Source organism: Medicago sativa, chromosome 1, assembly GCF_051527215.1.
Source record: "Medicago sativa cultivar Bolivia chromosome 1, Bolivia_mono, whole genome shotgun sequence".
Classification (NCBI taxonomy): Eukaryota; Viridiplantae; Streptophyta; class Magnoliopsida; order Fabales; family Fabaceae; genus Medicago; species Medicago sativa.
Genome location: NC_140749.1, coordinates 89,059,761 through 89,084,454, shown reverse-complemented (window position 1 = coordinate 89,084,454; position 24,694 = coordinate 89,059,761). Strand labels below are relative to the sequence as shown.

At 33.8% G+C, this 24,694-nt stretch overlaps 2 protein-coding genes across 3 annotated transcripts; one reads left to right on the top strand and one right to left on the bottom strand.

The window, feature by feature from the left end:
- Positions 1-1,650: 1,650 nt before the first annotated feature.
- On the bottom strand, positions 1,651-8,676 carry HAT3.1 (Homeodomain-like protein with RING/FYVE/PHD-type zinc finger domain-containing protein). 2 transcript variants are annotated; one of them, XM_085740367.1, is made up of 10 exons: positions 8,534-8,676; positions 8,068-8,135; positions 6,967-7,869; positions 5,085-5,250; positions 4,871-4,994; positions 4,673-4,785; positions 3,826-4,374; positions 3,141-3,407; positions 2,591-2,680; positions 1,651-2,500 (listed from the first exon to the last, which is right to left on the bottom strand). In XM_085740367.1, exons 3-10 carry the CDS (start codon positions 7,803-7,805, stop codon positions 2,093-2,095), a joined length of 2,556 nt encoding a protein of 851 aa, XP_085596493.1. In that variant the 5' UTR covers positions 7,806-7,869; positions 8,068-8,135; positions 8,534-8,676; the 3' UTR covers positions 1,651-2,092. The 2 variants fall into 2 exon arrangements, with proteins under 2 accessions (XP_085596493.1, XP_085596494.1); XM_085740368.1 differs by lacking the exon at positions 8,068-8,135.
- A 7,540-nt stretch (positions 8,677-16,216) lies between these two features.
- On the top strand, positions 16,217-20,547 carry LOC146958856 (MAR-binding filament-like protein). Its single transcript, XM_085740366.1, has 6 exons — positions 16,217-16,494; positions 16,655-16,860; positions 17,640-17,919; positions 18,562-18,669; positions 19,472-19,716; positions 19,943-20,547. Exons 1-6 carry the CDS (start codon positions 16,318-16,320, stop codon positions 20,058-20,060), a joined length of 1,134 nt encoding a protein of 377 aa, XP_085596492.1. The 5' UTR covers positions 16,217-16,317; the 3' UTR covers positions 20,061-20,547.
- The last annotated feature ends 4,147 nt before the right edge of the window (positions 20,548-24,694 follow it).

Genomic DNA, 24,694 nt, shown 5'->3' with positions numbered 1-24,694 from the left:
TACACAATCAATTGTAGAAAAAAAAATTACACTTGCATTCAAAGACGTATTGTCACATTATTTAATGAGTTTTTTTTTTTTGTTACAAAGCGAAACTAAACATTAGTTGGTGTAGGAAAATTATACTAAATGTATAAAAAAAAAAAACATTATTTAAGAACACGTGTAGTTTTAACACATTATTTAATGAGTTAAAAGCACATGACTTGTCATACCTCATTGATTAATTTGGCATCACGTCATTAGACGCATGTGTAAAACTTACCTACACAAACTCTGTAAGTAAGCTCGATTAAGAAAGGCTAGAAACATATAATACTAGAATTGTATAAAATCATGGGTTTTGTTAACGAGTGTCCTTTAAGGGTCTTGTTAACGAGTTCCTCGTGACACTCTTTAAGGATTCTAAAATAAAAAAAATCAAATATTTCAACTTTCAATGCATTGATTATACAAAATTTCATAAAAAGTTACTAAGGTCTTAAAGAATGTCTCGAAAGCACGTGTTAACATTTTCTAAAAATTATTCAAAATAATTGTCTGTAGTCATTGCCATAAATGTATAGTATTTAGGGTCATGTTATTATATTTGCTTCCTTAACCAGTTTCTCGGGGGCACCGGTTAACATTGGAAAATTGTATTGATCTACCTGGTTTTAGTGAAATGTCACACACACCCTTTAACCCTTTAACTTTGAGGTAGGCACTAATCTCCCGTATGACAAACTCTTTCAATCAACTGTTACATTAAAAACAAAAGGAGAGAAAATTCAATCTTATTTTTGAATTTGATTCGAGTTTGCTGCTATTGCGCAACACGATGTTTCTTTGTGAAAACTCACATGAAGCAAACTCATGTAACAACCATGCCACCTAGACTAGTAAAATTGTGTCGCTGCTTCATGAATCTTGGATAAGTCGTTCTCATCCTCTTCGCTGTCTAATATTTTGTTCAGTCCCAAGTAACTGGTATTTATTTTCTGGTTTAGAGGTATTTAGCGGTATTCAGTTCTGTAGTATTTATTGGTTTTAGAGGTAGTTCTAGTTCAGACAAGTTGTGCTTGAACTAACCAACACAACTTTCTTGCAATTATGCACGGTGCACACTTTTACTCATAACAAATCAACATTGTAAATCAAAAACTCAAGTTAACAGCGTTAGGTGAGGGGTGGAGTGTTTCATATAACACAAAACTAAATAAACAAAAGGTTTGAAAAACACAACAATGGCACGAATATTAGAAAGATTGACTTCATCAATAGAAAAGTAGTGGTTTTAGTTTTAACGGACCAACTAACGGTGTTAAATTGGAAAGGAATGTGTCTGATTAAGAGACCAAAAGGGAGGTTATTGTCCACTATAAAACTATAGAGGATGTGGGTTAAGAGACCAAAAGGGAGGTTATTATTGTCCCCTATAAAACCATAGAGGGTGTTTGCGTTTGTGTCATTTAAAGATTTAAAGAGACCTTAGGGTAGGTTAGTGTAATTCTCCTATTAATTTAAAGAGAAAATTACAAAATAATCTCGTTGAAAAAAAAATACAAAATAACATTTACTTTAGAATACTTTTTATATTCTAAAATGATATTATTTTGGAAAAAAATTGGGTCCTTATATACTACAACTATAATGATCAACATCTCCATGTATTCCATAGAAAATAACTCCATTTCTCAAAGAATCCTTTAATCCGCATCCATATAAATGATGCTCACATTAGATTTTTGACATTTTGTTAATAGTGATGCGACATGGCACAATACATCAAGATATTGAAGCTTGAGATACTAAAAGGAAAAAAAAAAAACATCATTTGGTGGAAACAATAAGGTCTCCATAACTAAACGGAAAAAAAAATTCCAAAACTGCTACCTGACAACTATTTTTAAGTGTTTGCATGAGGGGACTCTAAAACTAAGTCAATTGACATGAATACCTGAATAGCTACTTTTTAAAAGTACAAACAATGACACAAATGATAGATTACCTCCAAGAATATCGTTTGATCTCCAAGATGATGATCATCCGAGGATCTCAATCTCACACGATAGGTACGATAATCTTGCTACCTTACGAAAAGGAAATTATGTCATTTCCCTTTCTTTTTCTTCATTTTATTGCTTGTGCCAGCTACCGGTAAGCAATCAAAGATTGAGCCGTTATGGACCAGCCCTGCTTCAGATGTCTGCGGCTCAGACAAACGCTTCCTTTTCTTCGAGCTTGGGGTTTTCGATTTTTCTCCACTTGTCTCCTGGGAAACTAGTTGATGCTCCGTCTCTCCTTTGTTTTCACCTCCGCTGTCAGTGGCTTGCTGCGAAGCATTACCCGTATCTCCTTTATTTTCAGCTCCGCTTTCACTGGCCTGCTGCGAAGCATTATCTCCTTTATTTTCAGCTCCACTGTCATTGGCCTGCTGTGAAGCATTACTACCTGGACTGGCCTCCTTACATGATGAATGTCGGAACCTCCAACGAGAATTGCCAAACCATTTGTCAACCTATAAGGGAGAAAAGAATGGTTAACTCAGTCATGGGAGGGAGCTCAAATGTGTTCACCATAAGAGCAATGCTAAAAACAAATTACCTACCTGTTGAAAAGTGAGTCCCAGTTCTTGCGCCAAGCTTTCTTTTGCGGTCCGTTCTGGATATTGATTTTCTTTGAAAGATTTGTGAAGTCTCTGAAAATACAATAATAGTCACTCTAAGGTAAACAAACCCTTTACCTCAACATGCATGCAAGTATGGGAGTGTTTGTGCCTAATCTCCTTTTGAATGGAAAGAGAGAAAACAATAAATATTTTGAATGAGAGTGTTTGTGCAGTAAATCAGGGAACATAACTGTTATTCCTGCAAAAGGACCAGTTATTATGTGCAGTAAAAAATGTATTTTGTTATTAATATTAGTCCAATATATTTATTTATAGTATTTCAGAAAATTCTGAACCTTCTACCTCAAGTAAACTATAAGAATAAAAAGATAAACCCTCTCCCCCCAAAAAATCACTTCTGCAATTCAATTTTGCATATACACTTGAGTATATTTAGAGGACACAAATTGAATGATAGACCGAAAAGGAATATTAGTATGCAAATTAGAAACTTGGTTGAAAGATATCCAAAACAGAACTTAACAATCACCTGAACAACAGCTTCTCCAAGTTTATTGTATGAAGATCCACGTTTTTTACCAGATTCTGTGCATCCTTCAAGTGTTTTGGTGGGTGAATTATTTGTATTTTCAACTTTATGCTGATGGGTGTTCCTCTTGGCAGTACGGCGGGAATTATTTGAGGCGTTTCCATTTGGTGACCCTGGAGTTATTTTGGCGGTCAGTTTCTTTTTTCTACTTGGAGTAGCAGTGTCGGCCCAATCTTCATCATCACTAGTATCACTATGGTATGTCTCCTGCAATAGGAACACAGCTGTCTAAAATATTGGGAGAGGAAAAGAACAAAAAAAAGGAATAATAAATAAATTAGACTCAGCACCCACTAATGTAGTCTTGAGTTCATACTGTTGGAAAAATGGCAGATTTTTATTTGTATGACTGACATGATTATTAGAGTTCTTTCATACTTGGCAGAACTCAGTAACGAAATAGTAAAGAAACAGGTCACTGTTAAGATACCACTCTGATACAGTTAGAATATAATAAAATACCTCATAAGTTATTAAAGATATTTTATTATATCCAACACATACAACTTACAGCATCGTGTATCAAGTTGTGTAATTTATAACTTGCTTCAAATAAAAAGAGCAGACCATGCATATAAGATCGGAGTACATTATTTTAGACCTCATATCAAAAAAAGGGACTTACTTCATACAGCTTTTGGTAGTCCAGCCTTTCAACATTTCTTTTCCCAGAAACTGGAGTCAAATCCTCTTCACCAAGATCTGGCTCTGCTAAAGATGACAGTTCATCGGTTATAGATGGCTTCTTACGGTTTTGTTTACTAGAACCTTTAAAGTTCTTAACATCATCCAACGGTGCAGATGTGACATCATCTTGTCCGGTGGACATGTTATCCTTAATTGTAGCAGCAAGATCCTCAGAGTCAGATGTGAAATCGGAACTTGAACTTTCTTCAGTATCTTTAGCACCAGGATTGGGAGCATCGGGATCAAAATCATCATCCTCTGAATCTTCCGAAGGAAGACCCATGTATTGATCCTCATGGCCTGGATCCTCAAATTTCTCAGAAGCAGATGCATACTCAGATTCGTCAGAACTTGATTTGCCTCCTTCAACCTTCGCATCCTCTGGAGCATCAGGATTATAATCATCATCGTCAGAATCATCTGAAGGAAGTCCCAGGTTGTGATCCAAGATACTTCCAGCAGCTGTAGCTGCTTCGGGAAAAACCCTCTGAACAAGGATAAGTCACATAATCAGGAGGGAAAAGATCCAAAAAATAATAATTAAAAGAAAAGAGACTAAGTACTCATTATGTTTTGATTTTTTTTCAAAACTATTATATAAAATAGTTAAGAAAACCTGTTTTTATAACATTATTTGTTTTGATTTTTTAGTTTTAAAAGCAAGAAAATAGTTTCAGTTTTACAAAACAAGTAAACCAAACAAGGTTCAGTTTTAAATTTTTAGAAACTAAAAAACAGATTCTAAGAAAGAAATCAAATAGGCCTTAAAAAGTTTTCCAACTGACCTCCCAGGAATCAGTAAGAGAGAGACTTGTCCCTAACAAGTCGTTAACAAGTTCGATGCAGTCATCTTTGCAATCACATCCTGGGCATAACCAACCCTCATCGCCAGGTGGAACTGTAAGCCGCAGAAAAAAAATACATAAATGATAAATTACTTTGAAGCATGGAGTGATCAATTAATCAAGTGGACCAGATATTACTGTCTTCAGTTAACAATGGAGGATCCAAACAGAGCTGGTGATACCCACGGTCACAAGCACCATCACAGAGAATTATATCATTATTAGTAGCCAACACTTTGGTCTGGCATTTTGCACAGAATATCTGCAACAACAAAATTGAAGTTCTCACAACTCCAAAATTTTGAAAAATTGGATACTTCATTAAAGAATAAAATATAAAGGATTAACCTACATCCTCGCTATCAATCTCTCCCTCAGAATCAAACAAAGATTCAGGAAGCCTTCCTTCAGCACATAACGAATCCAAATTTTGAAATAGATCCCTGATTTTTAATTTGCGTCGCAGAATTTCGGACTTGGCCCGTTGAATCTCCTTCTCTGGCTTTAATTTTTCCATACTGCAAAATTTTCACAATCATACAACAGAAACAAATTATCCACCACAAAAAAAAAAAAAAAATACAAGTGAAACAAGCTTTGAAGTAGTCAATGATAAAATATACTATATAATGTTTCTTAGCTTCACAAAAAACAAACAAGAAAATAAATTTGTAGCAAGAAAAGAATGACCAAATATCACAAAATTCATCAGTTTAAAACAAAGAATATGCTGAAAATGACAATAAAACAGAGGGGAAGAATGGATCATTATATAAATACTGAAATAGAAAACGTACTAATGCTCAAACGCAGTATAAAAACTATACATGGATCAATACATGTAGATAATTTCCAAAATATTAGAGTAAAAAGAATTAGTTGAATGCCACAAATAAGATGTGGCACAAACACTGTGAATGGATCAAAGCGTGTACATAACTTCAAAAAGTTTAGACTAGAAAAAATTAGTCGAACGAACAACACAAATAAGATGTGGCATACACGGGATAAGCTTGGAACAACTGATGCGCTAGCTCAGTTATTTCAATCCTGTAATAAGATTTGGGGTGCTGCAGATCAAATTTCGCCTTAAGCCAATTTGGTAAAACGGGTCTGGCTCAGATTAAATGGCAAAAGGTAAGACAACAAGGGACCAGATTAAATGGATCCCAAGAAAATGGATCATTAAAGATAAAATTTGAATCCTACAAAATTGCATTTGGTGATGGACATTTGTAATTTTGTTTTTACACAGCTAAGATAAAATCCAAATGGTCAGTAAAGGTAAATCCAAACATGGATCGATGCATTCTTCAGCTCGATACTGAAGACAGGTACAGGGAAAGTAAGGTATTTATATAATTAAGTTTCTCATGTTTATATTTGGAAAGGACTTAATGATCAAAATAACATGTAATATACTCTGAATACCACGTCAAATTCAAATGAACCTTGCTATATGGTACGAGAGTTTGTGCACACGAATTGCACGATATGTGAAATTCTCTCCTAATTGTGCTAGCTTACATATTATTTTTTTTAAATAAAAGACAATCTAAGATAAAACAAACATTTTAAGTGTACTTGTGTCGGTGTGTGCCCCATGTATACACTCACCGTTTGACACACCAGTGGAGATGCACCATGCAAGCCAAAGTGATTTGAAAAAGCACACCCGTATAAGATAAAAGTGTTTGTGATTTCTCAAATTCTCATAAACAATCATCTAGGGGATACTATACTGGTTATTTAGGTTCAGAAAAAAATTCAAAGAGACTTATTTACAACAACAAAAAAAAACATTCGTGCGTTTCCCACGAATTTGTTCTCGTGTACTTTAGCTTTTTCCAATTCAAATACCTAAGATCACATTAAACTTTTTTTATTCTAGGGGCAATAAATAAAAGTTCTAGTACATGATCAGAACATGGTGAGCATACTGTTCCAAAAAATATGACTCCAAACAAGATAACAATCACAATATTCCAACACATGCGGTTATAGACTTGCAATCATTCAACTTGTAAAAGGCCAGAATATTCCAGATGTAGTTCCATTTCAGTTGGCAAGCAATTAACCAATAGAATTGATGTTAACTCCTTTAATGTGGAAATTGAAACAGTGATCCGCTCTAAATTCTCCCAATGAGCTAAGGTCAAAAATAAATCAGGATGCAAGACCAAATATAGATTACAAGCTAACGAAATCACAAAGTAATGGTACAATTTACGCACCTGTATCCTTTCCAGCCCTCACCAGAATAAGCATCAATCAAGTTTTGCTCATAGCTTATTCGGTTCAAGTAATATCTCAGTTGAGCTCGGATTTTAGAAAATTGATCATTAATTCCCTCTTTTCTTGTCTTTTTCTTCTTCTTCTTCCTCCTTTCTTTTGTCTTCATTTCATCATTATTAACATCAGTAACAGTATCAATCGGTTCAGGATCTTTAGGTTTATTATCTTTTGTCCTCGACCGCAGAGCTCTGTCGCTGCTTCCTAACGACCTTAATACATACTTCTTCGATAATTTTGAGTTTTTTATTGCCCCATGTTTCACTCGCATTTGACCCAAGTTTTTAGACTTTCTTTCTGAACAATCAGAACTATTATTCTTCGCAGCGTCTCCAGAAGATTCTGTTTTCACTTGAGCAGGAACAGATTGTGTTTGGTCTTCAACAAGGCCAGTAACTGCATCACTCGTTTCACCAGGTTCGTTTTGAGAACTAATATTTTTCGCAACATCTCCAGAAGGTGGATCCAGTAGCTCATTCACAGAATTTGATTTCACTTGAACAGGAACGGGTTGTGGTTGTTCTTCAACAAGGGTAGTTACTGCATCTCTCATTTTGCCAGGCAGTTGAATAACAGAATTCTCAGTCATATTCACCGAAACATGATTTGATTTTTCATCGATAGCAGAATCGGTTACCACAGTACCAAGCACACTTTGTTCTCTGTCTAAACATTCAGACCCAATTTGAACTGTTTTTTCAGACATGTCACGTTGTTCAGTTCCTATCTTCTCAGTCGTAAAATCGTTGGGACTTGTTGACTTTCCAGTTGAACTAATCATTAGTCCAAGGAAACACACATCACACAACAACCACCACCACCAAAGCCTTTCGTAAGTCTAAGAACTACAAAAGAAAATTAAAAAATCTGTCAGCATTTATGTTTTAACACTTAACATTAACACATTATATTGGAGTTTGGAAAGCAAGTATCGAAATGAATATACTTAGCTAAAAGCACTACAAAAATGTTCATTCTCACAATTAATTTTACATCACAATAAAATACCCAACAAAGATGACAATGTAAAGAACAAAGCTCACCAGGTACAACTAGCTTTAACGGTAACGGCGGATTTTACACCAAGCAGCAAGCTTTGGATTGAATTTAACTAAACAATGAACATAGAAACAAACAACCAACAACAAAGTAAGCAAAAGATAATTCAGACATGTAACAAAGGTAACACTTCAAAAAACAAATTAACAAATTAGTTACAGTTAAACACAGCTTTCAAGATTCACATGTTTTATTTTGCCGCAAGCTAATTATCAAGTAGTAAAATTAAGTACCCATTTTGTTTACAACTTGCATGACAACAGCAAGTACACCCCATAACAGAAACATAGAGAAACTGTGAGAAGCACGAACTAAGACGGTTTAAAGAAAACTTAATAATGATAATTAGATGCAAGAAAAAGAGAAGCAAAAGGAATCTATGGAACGAAAGCAACGGTAAATTTGAAAGGGAAAGGGAAAGGAAGTGGTGTGAAAGAAAAAGAAGCTTACGATGTAATTGTGAGTGACATAGTGATATCCGTCCGGCGAGGAAGATGAAGATGAAAGAAGGTTCGATCTAACGTTAAACGGTGAGAGAGAAAGAGAGGGATGAGTGGTGTTTGTGTGAATCTTTGTGTTCTCAGCGCCAATGTGAGAAAAAAGCGGTGCTTCGTTTATACATACTCCTCCAAATCTGGGCTACCGTTCTTCTCCTTCTTCATGTTAGGGCTTGCGTTGTTGCATTGCATTCACAGAACACGCAGATTTCTTATCCACGCCCTCTTCTTTTTTTAACACACTCCCTTTTTTAAACAATAGTCCTTCAAGTATTTTAAGTCAACAATTTTCTAAATTTTTAATTATTTTTTGTGGTCATATTAATACATTATAGAAATCTCTCTCGTAATGGTTTAGAATATTTTAACAAAAACTAAATTAAATGTGAGTTTTTATGATTTTGGTGCTTGAAAAATCATATTTTATTTATCTTTTGTTAGTGATTTATAAATTTTTGCGGGAGAGTTTTTTATAATATCTAAAACATTATGTGGGGTAGCAAACAAGGTGAGTGTAAAATTCATTGGATTAAATGGGAGACATTATGTAAGGAAAAAAAGAAAAGGTGGAATAGGTTTTCGAACATTTCATGAGTTTAACCTTGCAATGTTGTCTAAACAAGGTTGCCGTATTATGCACAACGAAGACTTATTGATCTCACAAGTTTTGAAAGCAAGGTATTTTCCTATAAGCAATTTCTTGAAAGCTTTAATTGGTTACTGCCCAAGTTATACATGGAGAAGTATTTTGCAAGCACGAGTGGATGTTATTGAGAAAGTTGGTATTTGGAGAGTAGGAGACGGTCGTCTAATTAATGTATGGGAGGATAATTGGCTTCCTTATCAAAATGGGCACAAGATTTGGTCTCCTAAACCCCCTAATTGTGAAATTATGTTTGTCTCAGATCTCATTCACCATGATATTCGATGTTGGAATGCTCCTTTAATTAATGGAATTTTTCTCCCTTTTGAGGCTCAACAAATTCTTCAATTACCAATTTCTTTCTCTCAATTTCAAGATGAATTTGTGTGGGGTGCTTCACGGTCAGCTATTTTTTCTGTGAAGAGTTCATACTATTTCTTAAAGGCAAGGCGTGAAGCAGATGGTTCACATAGCTCAACGCAGGACAATAATCACCAAGTGTGGAAAAAATTATGGAAAATAAAAAGTATCACAAGACACGTCCACCTCTCTTGGAGGATTCTACATGAAAAACTACCAGTAAAAAATGATCTTTTTAAAAAAGGAATAAGTAGTGATCCTTTGTGTGTTGTTTGTGGCGAACATAATGAGACAATTTCACACCTCTTTATGGAATGTCATGTCAAAGCATATATGGTTTGCTTCATCTTTAGGTGTGGTATTTAATTCGCATGATTCTAGGTACGTTCCTTTTCATAAGTGGTTGGAAGAAAATATTATTGATGTCGATGAGGATATTATAGTCCAAATTTAGGCCTTGTGTTATGAGATATGGTGTGCCAGAAATAAGAAATGTTTTGAGGGGACTGATGTTGATGTGGCTGCCACTGTTCAGAAGGCACAAAGATCTATTGTGAATTTTAAGAGTGTTAGTACGGTGTTGGTGGAGACACTAAGTGGAGGTCCAATTTTGTCAATATCTAATGTTCATTTGACACCTCCTTTTAGTGGTTTTTATAAGCTTAATGTTGATGCAGCAGGTCCGATAGAGGGTGATAAGTGGGGTATTGGTGTTGTGGTGAGAGATAATGATGGTGTTGTCGTTGGTGCTAGTTCATGGCAAGTCTTTTCATTACCAGATTCAGAGGTTGCAGAAGCTTTAGCTATGCAGAAGGGTTTGGAATTTGCAAAAGACATGTGTTTTTTGAATCTTATAGCAGAATCAGATGCTTCTAATGTGGTTTTAGCATTGAATGCTGATCAACAATCTCCCAACTATGTTGGCTCAATTATTCGAGATTGTATTAATTTTAAGGGTAGTTTTCGTAGTTTAAATTTTTCGCATATTAGGCGTGAAGCCAATCAATCTGCTCATTATTTAGCAAAATATGCTCTTAAGAATTTAGATTGCATATGGATTGAAGAAACTCCGCCTTGTATTTCTGTAGTCTTGACATTTGATTTATTGCCAGACTTTTGTTAATGAATTTGTCTTTAACGTAAAAAAAACATTATTACAAAGACTCATTTAAAAATATAAAGAACATACATGAGTTGACTTCAAAATATATGGATCAAAAATGCTGATAAAAATCATTTAAAAGATTGTTGCTAGTACATAATAGCATTGTGGGAGTTATATGTGTCGACCGATATAATGGTAACAACGATAAGCTAGAGGGCGAGTGAATAGATTATTCCCTTAGTTTTAAAAATTTATCAAAAGAGTGATTTTGTGAAACTAGTTTGAAAACGTATGACTATATTGGATCATGCAAAAGCTTCAACGACAATAGAATAAGCAGTAGACAGTAACAATTCAATTAGGAACGAGAAATTCACACTTGAATTATTCGTTAATAACAATCAATTAACAATACACACCGTAATCCACAAAACATATAACTATTTCAAAACAAACCTAAACTTAAACATGAAATCACTAATTCAAGCAACTACATGACGTTGATATATGTGATGAATTAATTAACAAGTTAATCTCTAATATAAAGGTAGTTTAATTGATGAATCAACAAGTTTTTGAAAATGTGTTTGTAAAACGTGTTTTCATCGTGGTTTTATGATGGTCCTATATGTGGTTTTATGTTCTGAAATCGTTGAATAATTAATTCACTATCAATAGTTTCAAACACATCTCTCTCACTCGTTCACCATTCATCCTCGATTGATTACACATTATAGTCTTTACAATCTTCATAGAAAAAAAAAGTTGTTCAACGATGGTTGTGGCAACGAGCAAAATCACTGCTATCTTTAAAAATTGATACACTAACAAATAAATGACATGTCTTTTTATTTTAATAGCCACATAAAGGTAAATGTAAATATCTTTTAAATACTTTTTGAGTGATAAGGTCTTCTTTAATCCTTTGCCTTGAATTAGGAGACTATCCCTTTGTCTTTAAACTTTATTTTATCAAAAAGTAAAATTATTTTAATCCTTACCTTGAATTAGGAGACTATCCCTTTGTCTTTAAACTTTATTTTATCAAAAAGTAAAATTATTAATTAATATATCACAAAATTGTGGCAATATAACAACTCGTTCATAATAGCTTAGTGGTTCAAGAATTCAGCTTTTACACGCGGAGCACGAGTTTGCAAATAGTATAAAATGGATTCAAATGTTTACAAATAGTATAAAATGGATTCAAATGTGGGACAGTCCTAAGATCATCTCCAATGGAATGGCCTTAGATATTTAAAACTCGGTACTTATTAGGTACCTTTAGAGCATCCACAATGGTAAGGTTTTCACCATTTAAGACCCAGTACCTAATAGGCACTCTTAAAGCATCTCCAATGGGGAGTTCTTACTTAACAAGGATCATTCCCCGTTAAGGACCCTCCATTGGAGGAAGAAAAATTGAGTCCCCGTTAAGGAACGAGCAACTATATAAGGACTCTCCCTCTCTCTCTCCTGAGTAACTAACGGGTCCCATGTTTAAAAAGTAATAAAATGTGTACTACTTGGTCCCACTTGCATAAAGAAGTAATAAAATGTGTACTACTTGGTCCCACTTGTAAAAATGAGTAATAGATAAATTATTTTTGTTTAATATGTAAATATAGTGGGACATATTTAAGTACTTTTCATTGGAGTCCTTATTAGTATACCATTGGAGTCATTGAGTCCTTAATAGGTACTTTTATTAAAAAATTATAAATAAGTGATGTATCACGTGGGGTCCATTTAAGGAGTCTTTGTTAGGGAACTACCATTGTGGATGCTCTTATTGTGAGAAATTTTTTTGAGGATCTTCTAAGACTCGGGGTCTAAGTGAAGACCCCCATCTTTTAGTGGTCCCAACACACTTTTTTTATTAAAATAATATGTTAGTGGTGGAATGTAAATGAAGAAGAGGTAGTTGTGGGACCTATTTAGACTTTTTGCAAGAATGTCTCCATTGGAGTGAATGAGTACCTATTAGGTACTATTATTAAAAAATAATAAAAAAGTTATGTGCAAGTGGGACTCATTTAAGACCTTCAAATTGAGGGTCTCCATAGTGGATGCTCTTATTGGGAAGAATCTTTTTCAGGGTCTTTTAAGACCGAGGGTCTTGCTTAAGACCCCCAACTTTAAACGGGACCCGCACTCTCTTAATATTAAAAAATTGAAATGCAGTGATAGAAAATTATGGGAAATGAAAAGTATTTAACTCTAGATAAGGATTATTGTTGTTGTTGTTGTTTAATGTGAAGAGGATGAAGTTTATTAAACATATTCAACTCAGTAGTTTTTGCACTATTTTCTTCACCCTTGGTTTATGTATTTTTTAAATGGAAAATGTTAACCAGTGCCCCGGGGCACTGGTTAAGAAAGCATATATAGTAATAATGCATTGGAACTTGTAAAGTCAACTCTTTAAAGGTTTAAAATAATATTAATTTTCAATTAAAACTTTCTTTTTTTGGTTTCTTTAACCAGTGCCCCGGGCAGCTGCGCAGGCACCACCCAGCTAGGCTGGGCTGTAGCCCAGGCTCTACTGCTGCTTGGAAATTTTACCCCATACCCCTACATTTATACCTTTACCCCAACATTTGACTCAAAATGTCAAATTTACCTTTTACAATCACCCTTACACTTCTTCACCCGTTTTTTTTTAGAAAACCAAAAAACATTAAGTGCATCACCAGAACCCTTCTTTGCCGAAGAACGTTCTGGTTTTATTTTTCTTTCACCAAGATCGACTCTTGTACCGGAATTATTATTGTTACTGGAATTGTTGTGAATTTCACGTTTCCCATAATTATATTTGTTCTCTGAATCATTGATTGAGGTTTTATGGATTTGACATGGTTATTTAGTTTTCTGGAAATCGATTTCCAGTGTTGTATTGTATTCATAATTTCATGAATCAGTGTTGTTTTCATGATTTCTTGGAATTGTTTGCCACTACTCTATTGAATATCTAAATAAAATGTATGCAAAGCGTTTACTCTTTTGCGATGGCAATGTTTGAATATAATATATAGTGCTCCGGTAGTGCTTCAAAGTATGTGAATGCTTTCATCACACATGGCTTGATGCTTTCCTCACACACGAATATTTCTTTCATCACACATGGCCTCAAAGTATATATTTCGGAAACGCAAATATCAATGTTCCGGAAAATTTTCGGAAAGGTTTTCTAGTGAAGGAAAAAAATGGGACATAGAAGGATATCATGTAGGGGTGAATTCATACTAAATTGGGGAAAGTTGAAGGTGGGGTGAAAAATTAATGTGTAAAAGGTTAAATAGAAAAGGGTAAAATTGGAATTTTTGAAGTTTTGTAGGAGTGAAAGCATATGTGTTGGGGTATAGGGTAAAATTTCCCTGCTGCTTGCTTTGTAAAAGCCCAGCCCAATGCCATTTTTCCTACATAAAAAAAAGACATAATTTAATGTTTTGTTTCTATTTTTTCAGCGCGTATACTCTTCTCCTTTTCTACAACTACGAGCGACTCTCCCTCTCCCGGTCTCTGTTTTACTTTCCTTTGCTTCTCCCTGACTCCCTCTCTCAACTCTCAGACTGCCTCCATTTTCATTCCTTCTCCTCTCCACTCTCCTCCAGGTTTGTTCTAATTATGTTATTTCCTTTGTTATTTGTTCTATTTTGTTAATGATGTTTGTTATTTGTTAATGGGTGAATGAGTTGATTATTCAAATTCCAAACCCCAATTTAGAATTGTTGATAATCTCCAATTTTGATTTCTCAAACCCTAATTCAGAATAATTATTGCTAAAGGATCAGTAATACTTTCATTTTGTACAATGCTTTGAGATTGAATTTCATTGGTGCTGATTAATTTCATTGGTCTACAAACTCATTGAGTTGACTTTGATATTGCCGGTGTCGACAACTTCTGTTGAAAGAGCCTTTTCAGCAATGAAGATTATCAAGACTAAATTGCGCAACAAGATCAACAATGTGTGGTTGAATGACTTGATGATATGTTACACCGAGCGGGAGATATTCAAGTCGCTTGATGATGTTAATATTATTCGAACATTCACTCGAAAGAGGTCGCGGAAAGGGCATTTACCTCTTAATTTTATTTAGCACGCTATTGACAGGTTATATTTCATCTTTCTTATTTAAAATTGTACTTTTGTTGAAAAAATGACGAACCTCTTTTATTTCGATTTATGACTATTTATATATATTATGTCACATATGAATTTGCGATAAACTTTTTGCCCATATGCTCTATAAAATTTCTGTCTCCGCCACTGATCCGGGGACACCGGTTAACAAAACCCTTTTTAAATTGACAAGTATAACAAGTAAAGAAAACTTTACAATCAATGTAAGAGTTGACAGGAGTGAGCCATCCATTCCACTATGTATTGTGGATAACCTCTGTAGAAAAGAAAAAACTTACGAAACTTACGAGAATCGTCCAGATCTCTTTATTTGGGCATGAGAATCTCGGATACTATGTGACGATGCGGATGGACTATAGGTATGGTCAAATATTGAAAAATGCAAAGCACATTTGGACGATAATAAAGGAAAAAACAAGTAATGATGCACATTTGGACTATAACAAATGGAAAATAAGCAATTGTTAAGGGAAAATCCTACTGCTAAAGTTAAGAAAAACGTAGAAGATAAGGAATGTCTTGGTATTAAATAAACTATATTAAAACAAAAACAGTGAATATGTTTTTTTTCATTTCAAAATGTGTTTCAATACAAGTGGTGAAATCTTTTAATTTTTTGTTATTAATAATGTAGTTTTATTTTACACTGCGAAGGTACCAAAGTAGTAACACCTTTGTTGACCTTTGGTGAAATCTCTATAGTTCATATTGAAATTTAATTTGAAAAGTCTAAATTTTATAAGGACGAAAAACATATTTGATTATATCTTATTTTGATAAGCTACTTCAATTAACTTATAGATTAAAACTTATCACTTATCCTTTTTTTTATTAAAATTTACCCTTGTTATCTTACTTTTAAAAAAATTAAATATTAATGTTATGTCATTTATATAAGCTTGTTCAACGGTTAATTTTATCAATTTTTAATTTATCAAATGAGAAATGATATTTGTACAATTATTTTATGACAACTTTTGTACAATTTTCTCTCTCATACTCACATTATATTCTTACTCTCTCTTCCTTTTTCTCTCTCCATTGTTTTTGACCAATAAGAAAAGAGAAAAACAAGATTGTCACTAAAGTTGTCATGAAATAGATGTACAAATATCACCGCCTTTATAAAATACTAGTACTAAATTTAAGTCAACTAGATTTTATCAACTATCCTTTATTTATCTTTTTCTTTTTCTTTTTCAAACCTAACCTGACTAGTTGGAAGTTTGGAATCTGTTAGCCGACTAGGCTGTCATAGAGATACCACATCCATCGTGGAGCCTTTAGACCAATCTTGGAAGACATATCCACCGTGTGTTTCTCTTGCTAGCGCGGTACACTAATTTACAATTATAACACCCACAATTATTATTGTGGCTGCAACTACAAGACAGTGAAACCGAAAGAGAAGGGAAGAAGAAGAAGAGAAGAGAAAGAGAAGGGTGTTGGGTTTTGTGGTTGTTGACTCTCAACTCTACATACATGGCAACCCTTCCCTCCATCCTCTCCTTCTCCTCCTCCTCCTCTCTTCCTCTCCATCGCTTCCGTCCCTCTCCTTCCTTCTCTTTCTCTCCTCTTCGCTCAAATCCTACAAAATATCGTTCCCCCTTTCTTGTTCTCGCTTCTGCATCCCACTCCTCCAACGACTTTACCTCCAAGGTAACTAAACCATATTACTACTACTGTTGAATTGTGAATTTGATTACTCCATCATGTGATTATAAGAAGGAATTGACTTTTTAGGTTCATTAACTAACGGGTGTATCTTCTAGTCTAATTATTATAGTGAATTTGACAATTGAGTTGTTATTGTTTGTAGAAATCTGCTTTATCGGAGTTGATACAAGAAATTGAACCTTTAGATGTGAGTAATATTCAGAAAGATGTTCCGCCAACTACAGCTGATGCTATGAAAAGGACCATTTCTGGTATGTTGGGGTTGCTTCCATCTGATCAATTTAATGTCGTTGTTGAGGCTTTGTGGGAACCTCTTTCCAAGTTACTCATTTCTTCAATGATGACTGGGTTAGTACTTAGTACTTCAATGTCTATCACTATGTTTAGTTGTTAAATTTTCATGTTCTTGCTATGGAGCTAATCGGATTGTTATCATGGTTTTATATGTGTATGATTTAGTTAAAATCTTCCACATTAGTTTTGTAGAGAACGAGAAGAAAATGCTTATGGTTAATATATTTTAAATTTTGAGAGTATTATAAAGTGTTTTAAAATAGCCAAATATTGCACAGTGGAATTTGGACACACTATTATTGTTGTGTTATACGCTAATTAGTACAGAATGTTGTCAAATTGCGGTAATACGCTATAGCACTATCCCATAATGAAATTTTAACAATTTGCTCTTTTCTGTTATCCGAGATTGACAACATGTCAACACTTTATAAAAACATAGAGAGAATTTGAAGAATTTATCTAATCCCTCAAAACCCTCCTCCAATACATTTTTGAGTTCCCCATATTAGGAAGATTTTGTATTCTAACAAAAATAAAAATAAACCCTACCTTTAAGTTAGGGGACTATTATTTCTTCCTTTTTCCCAAAGTCGTCCCCTCCTAAACTCAAAAACATAGCCTAAATAAATAAATGGACAATCTATTCGGAGAATGGAGAGGATATTATATGCTCATAAGTCATAACTATTTAATTTGTGAGACTATATGTTGATACTTGATAAATGTCCCCAAATTTTTAATTCTTTTGAAGAATGCTTATCTTAGCATGCATTGCCAAGTAATGTTTATCCAAATGGGGGAATATGAGAAGCTTTATTCATGTACTACAGGTATACATTGCGCAATGCTGAGTATAGGCTTTGTTTGGAGAAAACTCTTGACATTTGCGACAGAGATCTTGAGAAGCCGAAGGCAGAAAGTACTAAGTTTGACTTACAAGACTTCCTACGTGACAGTGTAAATGTTATTGACTTTGGTAGAAACAATAATTTGTCTTCCAAAGTTGAAAAGCCTCACGAGGACGTTGACATTCAAGACCTTGGTCAAATATCTGCCGAAGCTCAAGAATATATTTCTAGTCTGCAATCTCGTTTGTCTTCCATAAAAAAGGTATACTATAGAATTGAAGATCCTTCCTTGGCATTTTAAGAATTTTATGCATTGGATTCATAATGCGTTGAATCGTGTGTGGAATATATTTTTCATTAGCCATTGTTAGTTATTGGTCCAAAGTTTTATGTTGGCAACATTAGAGAGAGAGAACTGGGGTAACACCTAAAGTAGAAAAGATGGTGGAAAATAGGCTCAGGTGGTTTGGGCATGTAGAGATAAGACTTGTGGATTTTGTAATAAATAGAGTAGATCATATGGAGGATAATCAGATTACAAGAGGTAGAGGAAGACCTAAAAAAACTATAAGAGAAACTATTACGAAAGATTTATAGATTAATGAGTTGGATCCAAATATGGCTTGTGATAAAAAAAACAGTATGGCGTAATTTGATCCTTGTAGTCGACCCCACTTAGTGGGATAAGGCTTGGTGGTTGTTGTTGTTGTTGTTGTATTGTAGTTTTTGATTGTCACATTTCTCATGGTATGCCTCATCCTTCGGTGTTGATTATGGTCTCTAATTTGTCTGTTGGAAATGATCTATCAACTTTCAGTTATCTCAATTGCAGTTAGGCTACCGTTACATTGAACTCGTTTTCTCATATTTGTTTCTTTTCCTTCCTTTTTGGACACTTCTAAAGGAGCTACGTGAAGTGAAGAGGAAAAGTGCTGCTCTTCAAATGCAGCAATTTGTTGGAGAAGAAAAGAATGATTTACTGGATTACTTGAGATCGCTTCAACCTGAACAGGTTTTGCCTTTTGTGAAAATTCTTGTTTGTGTTTCCATTTACAACCACCTTTCTTTATATGCTATATAATTGCCATGCATTTTAACATGGTGCAATTCTATCTGGCCTTGGTTTGTTATCTTGTAGTTGTCTTCATATCAAGATTGACAACTTGTATTTCCTGTTATATTTTGTATTTGTGTAAGGTGTGTGGAATGACTATTGAGATGAAAATGTCTGATTTTATAAATAATGATTTTGGTGTATCTGTGCTTATTAACCATTGGTAGTTTTTTTCCTCGTGATATATTTCACGTTTCATTAATTTATTTTGTTTATATGATTTATTAAAGCTGAGGGGTAACCTTGGCGCAACTGGTAAAGTTGTTGTCATGTGACTGTAAGGTCACGGGTTCAAGTCCTGGAAACAGCCTCTTGTGTAAAAACAGGGTAAGGCTGCGTACAATACACCAAATGGTGGGACCCCTTCCCGGACCCTGCGTATGCGGGAGCTTCAGTGCACCAGGTTGCCCTTTATATGATTTATTAAAGCTGTTTGATCTTTATAACCAACCCTGCTTAGTTGGAAAAGACTCTTGATTTTTCTGCTCTGTGTAACTTGTATCCTTTTCCATCATTAGGATGAAAATTCCAATATGTGACAAATCCAAATATTCATTTAAACACTAAAAAAACATGTTCTGTTGTATTTGTTATATTAATTGTGACATTATTAGCTTGTGCAGGCCTAAATTATATTACTATGTATTATTTTCAGTTTATATCAGTGTTTTAGTCGGGTGTGCATGTTGCTATTGAGCAGGTAGCTCAGCTATCCGAATTTACATCCCCTGAGCTTAAGGACATCATCCTATCTGTTGTCCACGGTCTCCTTGCCACCCTTTCTCCTAAGATGCATTCAAAGCCCTCTACTACATCAGAGAATGCAACAGTTGGATCAGCAAATGCTGGGAATGAGGATTGTGCTGAGGTTGTTGAGAATTCTTCACTTAAATTTCAGCCTTTTATATCATTAACTCGGGACTATCTTGCCCGCCTGCTCTTTTGGTCAGTATTTCTTTTTGCTTTTGATTACTATCTGTATATTTTATTTATTTTTAACGCAACAATTGAACATTTAAGATTTAATAATGGTAAAAAAGCGATACAGAATTTACTATGTATGATACTTGAAAGATGATCTGGAATGTTTTAAGGTTATGTACTAATGTGGCGCCTGTTGATCTGGTTTCTGAACTAAATTAACTTTTTTTCTCAATGACCCCCCTCGAAGGTGCATGCTGTTGGGACACTATCTTAGAGGCCTTGAGTATCGAATGGAATTGGCGGAACTGCTATCCTTGACAAATGTTGCTGAGAATGGTGCTTCTGAGAATGAACAAATTGCTTGAATGCTGTTCAAATTTTGACTCTTCAATCAGTGTATAGACTATAGAGGCATGGTTTCAACATGATTTTTCCTTTCAACACGAAGAGATTATGACACACACCAAGTTTTAGTCGCTTCTGCCGAGGAGATATCATTGCTTCCAGAAGACAAAATACTGCTTTCATGGAAAGACAACAATTCTCACTCTTCTAATGTCAAACCATCACAAAAGTTGAAAGCGGTTGGCATTGCTGTTGCTGGTTGATTGATTATATTATAGTTTACAGAATATGAAAATGAGACGAACTATGCAGCCTCAGATGCAAGATGAAGTTGATTATTTATTAGTTTATATTTGAGTCAATCAGTTTCCTTAGTTGTATCTAGTTTTTAAAATTTTCTTGATTGATTTAATTTTATGTCGTCACCTAGCAATGAAGAACTGATAAAATATGTACCGAAATAAAATCTGTACATACTTTAATTGAGATGTTAAAAGTTTTTTGTAATGACTATTTTTTAGTTAGGTGATTTCATTGTGAAGAACAATCAGCCAGACACATTTATCTTTCTCTTTACACATTGTTTTTAGCTGGGTTGAAGTTGTGGCATTGAGGTGGTTCTTCACCAAACCAGCATAGTGTCATGTGGAGTGCTTAAATCTTTTCAACCAAACGTAATCATGGTGGAAAAAAAAAATTTTTTGTACTATTCAGACATCCATTTTCGAACATAACACATTTTTTATGTGTGATTTTTATAGAAATACGGAGTTGGTGAAGTTGCTCCTAAATCAAATTCACACCACATCTTAAATTGACAAGGATTTGACAGTTTAGATTGCGCAAAGGAAGTTGTCGAGGATGCAGACTCCAAAGATGTTTGCCTTGTTCAATGAAATAATCATTGGTGGCTATAAACAGTGAAGAAGAGGATGCCTCGAGACCCTTCTACGAAAATGGAAGAATTTTTAGCTTACAACCCAATGCTTGTTACATTGATCTCGTTGAAAGAGTAGACGCATTATGTATAGAAGTTATTCAAGTCGGTGACTTGCATGCCTTTCATCAAAAGCCTTACAATTTTGCTCAACTCCTGGACCCAGATCGAAGAGGTTTTTAGAGAGCTTGTTGAATTAGACAATTAGACCCTAGCAATTCTGAACAATAAATTAAAACAATAATACCACGAGGAATTCAGAACAAAGGGCAAGCTGAAACCAATATCAAATATGAAGTAAAAGACAAATGTATAAACCAAACCATACACCGAGTAGAAAATTCCCAAAGACACCACAAATTACGAATAACAAAGATAAAATGAACACATAAGAAGTACCTCTGCTATATTTTTCTCTGGCACAACCAGTTGTACAAGAAAAGACTTCAGGAGTAAATAAATATAGTACATTATATTTAGAATAGATGCTGCTACATTTAGAATAGTTTCTTACCTCTTATGCATACACTGGAGAACATCCTCCATGTGACAAATTTACCGTGCACACTACATAATTCTAATCCAAATATAGGAATCTGATAAAAAACTAGATATTTGAATACTTTTTCGATGATATTTGTGAATTAATAGGATGATATAAAATACTATTCTAATTATATAATACTACAAATATATATAATGTTAGGATTTATCAAACTAAAGAAATAAAGAGAGAAGAAAGTAGGATGATATGTCTATGTTTCTCAATTAAAGTGTGATATTTATACTACTAAAGTTACCACTATTACATGTATGAGATAATTTAGATTACTATTCTAAGTTGACATTTGAGATAGATATTTCAACACGTGTTTCATATAATTCTAGAATAATTGAAGTTTTTATAATTTCTTATAACAGAATCATAATTTTCTTATGCATAAATAAAAGAACTACTCAAGATTGAACACACCTTTACAAGCCATGATAAGATTATTATCAATTTTTTTTGCAACAGCATCAAGCTAACCCAGCTCAGAGGAAAACTATTAAAATGGTGAAAAAACCAACCAAGACCTCTGAGATATGCTACAAAGTCGGGATCAGTATATTACTCAAAGAACTACGATTCATGAATCAATCAATTAACCAACCAAATCTCCATAAACTAATGAATTCTTGAAAAGGAAGAAGGAAAACTTGTGTTTCATTTTATCTAATTCTATAATGTCAAACAAATGGAAATGAGAAGTAGTAGTTTGAACTTCGAAAAAGGACACAAGAAATGAGATAATAAGCACAACAAGAAAACCAGTGAAAGCATTAACCATTTCTTGCCATCATATTTTCTTTAGATCTTTCTATTGTTAACAAAGAAAGCATAACACTTGCAGCATATTCCAAGCTCCTTAACAAGCACAATCAAACAACTTTGGCAACAAATAGGAAATTGAACAATTCTCACTTTCAAATGCAATTGAGTAAAATAAAATTAAAAGCATCCAAATAGAATGCATCAATACTGAAAACCATCATCATCGTTACTTTTACAAGAAGACTAAATGTTCTCCAAACTGTCAAACTAAATGGTTGCACAAAATTACAATAGAAACTACTGAAATACACTAATAATTCTAGGAACTACTTATATTCAAATAAAAGCTTACATCCTTGGACAGAGGATAATTCTTCTATAATTTGACTCTTTTCCATAATCATTCCATTTGAGGAGCTAGTAATAACGCCGATTGTCATGTCTTGTAAAAGTCTCGTATTTTGCAAATTGAATATCATTTTCAAAGCCTTCAAAGTTTAAAATATACATGACCTGAGGTTGATAGATATTTTAACAGAGACCCAAAATCATAGATACAAATTATGACATATTGAATAAATAGATTAGATGTGTAACTGATTTATTTGGTTGGTGATTGACCATTAAGATCCTGTTAGAGAAGTCATTAGAGAAGGTTAGGGTTGAGAGATGCTTCTGCCGCCTTATTGATAGCGTTCTTTAGTTTCTGTCAGTATGTCTAAGCTGATAGGATAGTTAGATTATATACTCATCAGTGGAGGCAGGGACCTCTCAAATGGGCTAACTAATAATAACGGTTCAACGGATCACGGTCCTTTCACAATAAGACCAATATAAATACAAGTACGATAACATTAAATATTTAATATTATATATTTCATTTATATTTTCATAATTAATTAAAGTAAATCCAAAATATTCAACAATCTCCCACTTGGATTACTTTAATTAAAATGTCAAAAAGGTAATGTAAGAATGGTAGTAGAAGTATATCAAATATTTATAATAGTACTTGTCATCAAGGTAGTATAAGAAACACAAAATTCAACAATGCAGAAATTGAATCCGATAGGGCAAACAAAATCATACATGTTAAACCTTACATTTTACATAGAATAAAGAATATGGATTAACATTGTAAATTGAGAATTTGTAATCCAATAAAGGTCCATGCATATAAAATGTTATAATAAACTCCCACTAGAATGTCAATAATGAAAGAACATTTATGATTATTTCAGTTTATAAGTACTTCAAGAACACAACAAAAAGGTTCTGCATTACTATAATTCATAAAGTCCCATGACCCCATCTAATGTCCAACAAAAACAGTGATATCAAAGTCTTAAAACCATTTTAACAATTCAAAATTGTTAAACCATAATCACACTCACGTTGCCACCTATTAAAAATAGAAACACACCAGAAAGTAAGGGGGAAAAAAATCTGTTGTGAATAGTTAAAACTCCTAACTTCCATCAAAAAGCTTCAAACCACCATCTGAAAGGCCATGAAAAGAGAGATAAATAGTTTCGGTGTAATCAAAATAGATAAATAGGGTAGAAACAACCGTGCCACACCATAATATCTCACAACGTCTCCACAGTTTTCCTCCCACAACACCACTGTATGAATGACAGACATTGCTAGTGCAGAAATGTGTAGTTTCCGTAGGCCTCAATCACTTCAAAATTTACTAGTTAACATGGGTCACATTACAAGGGATAGGTTGAGAGGTGACAAGATGTTAGTTGCCAATTCTAAACAGAGAAAGTGTGTGTTTGGTTTGGCGGTGGACAAAATTGATTTTGATAGAATTGAGTTTGAAAGAATTGATTTTGGTTAAAAGTGAGTTGGATGTGAATTGATTTATGTTTGGATACACTCGTTTAAAAGTGATTCTTATGTAATAATGATGTTTGGATAGATTGAATCAAAATTGCTTTTAAGTGCATAATTACCAAAATAGGTCCCAACTTAAATTACATTACTTTTATATTTAACTATGATTATTTTCCTTCAAAATAATTTATTAAGTAAAACGTTTAGACCAAAAATTATATATTAAGTAATACGTAAAAAAATTACTATGCTTATCAACCGATTTCTTTTTTCATTAAATAATTTTAACTTTTTTTAACAATAAAAAAAATCCTCTCACCAAAAGAAGAAAAGCAAATCAGCACCAAAAAATTAAAATAAAAAAATAATAGAAAGCCTATGTAGAAATTTAATGGGCCAGTGAGTTAAACCTAACAAAGAGCCCAAGAGCATCTTCTTCAACCTATCGTTAGTTTGCACAAGTTAAGCAGCAGATCTTTGAAAATCAGAAAGCAAGTTACAGAGAAGGCAAGGGTAATATAGGTAGATAAACATGTCACACATCTTTAAAATTCAAAATC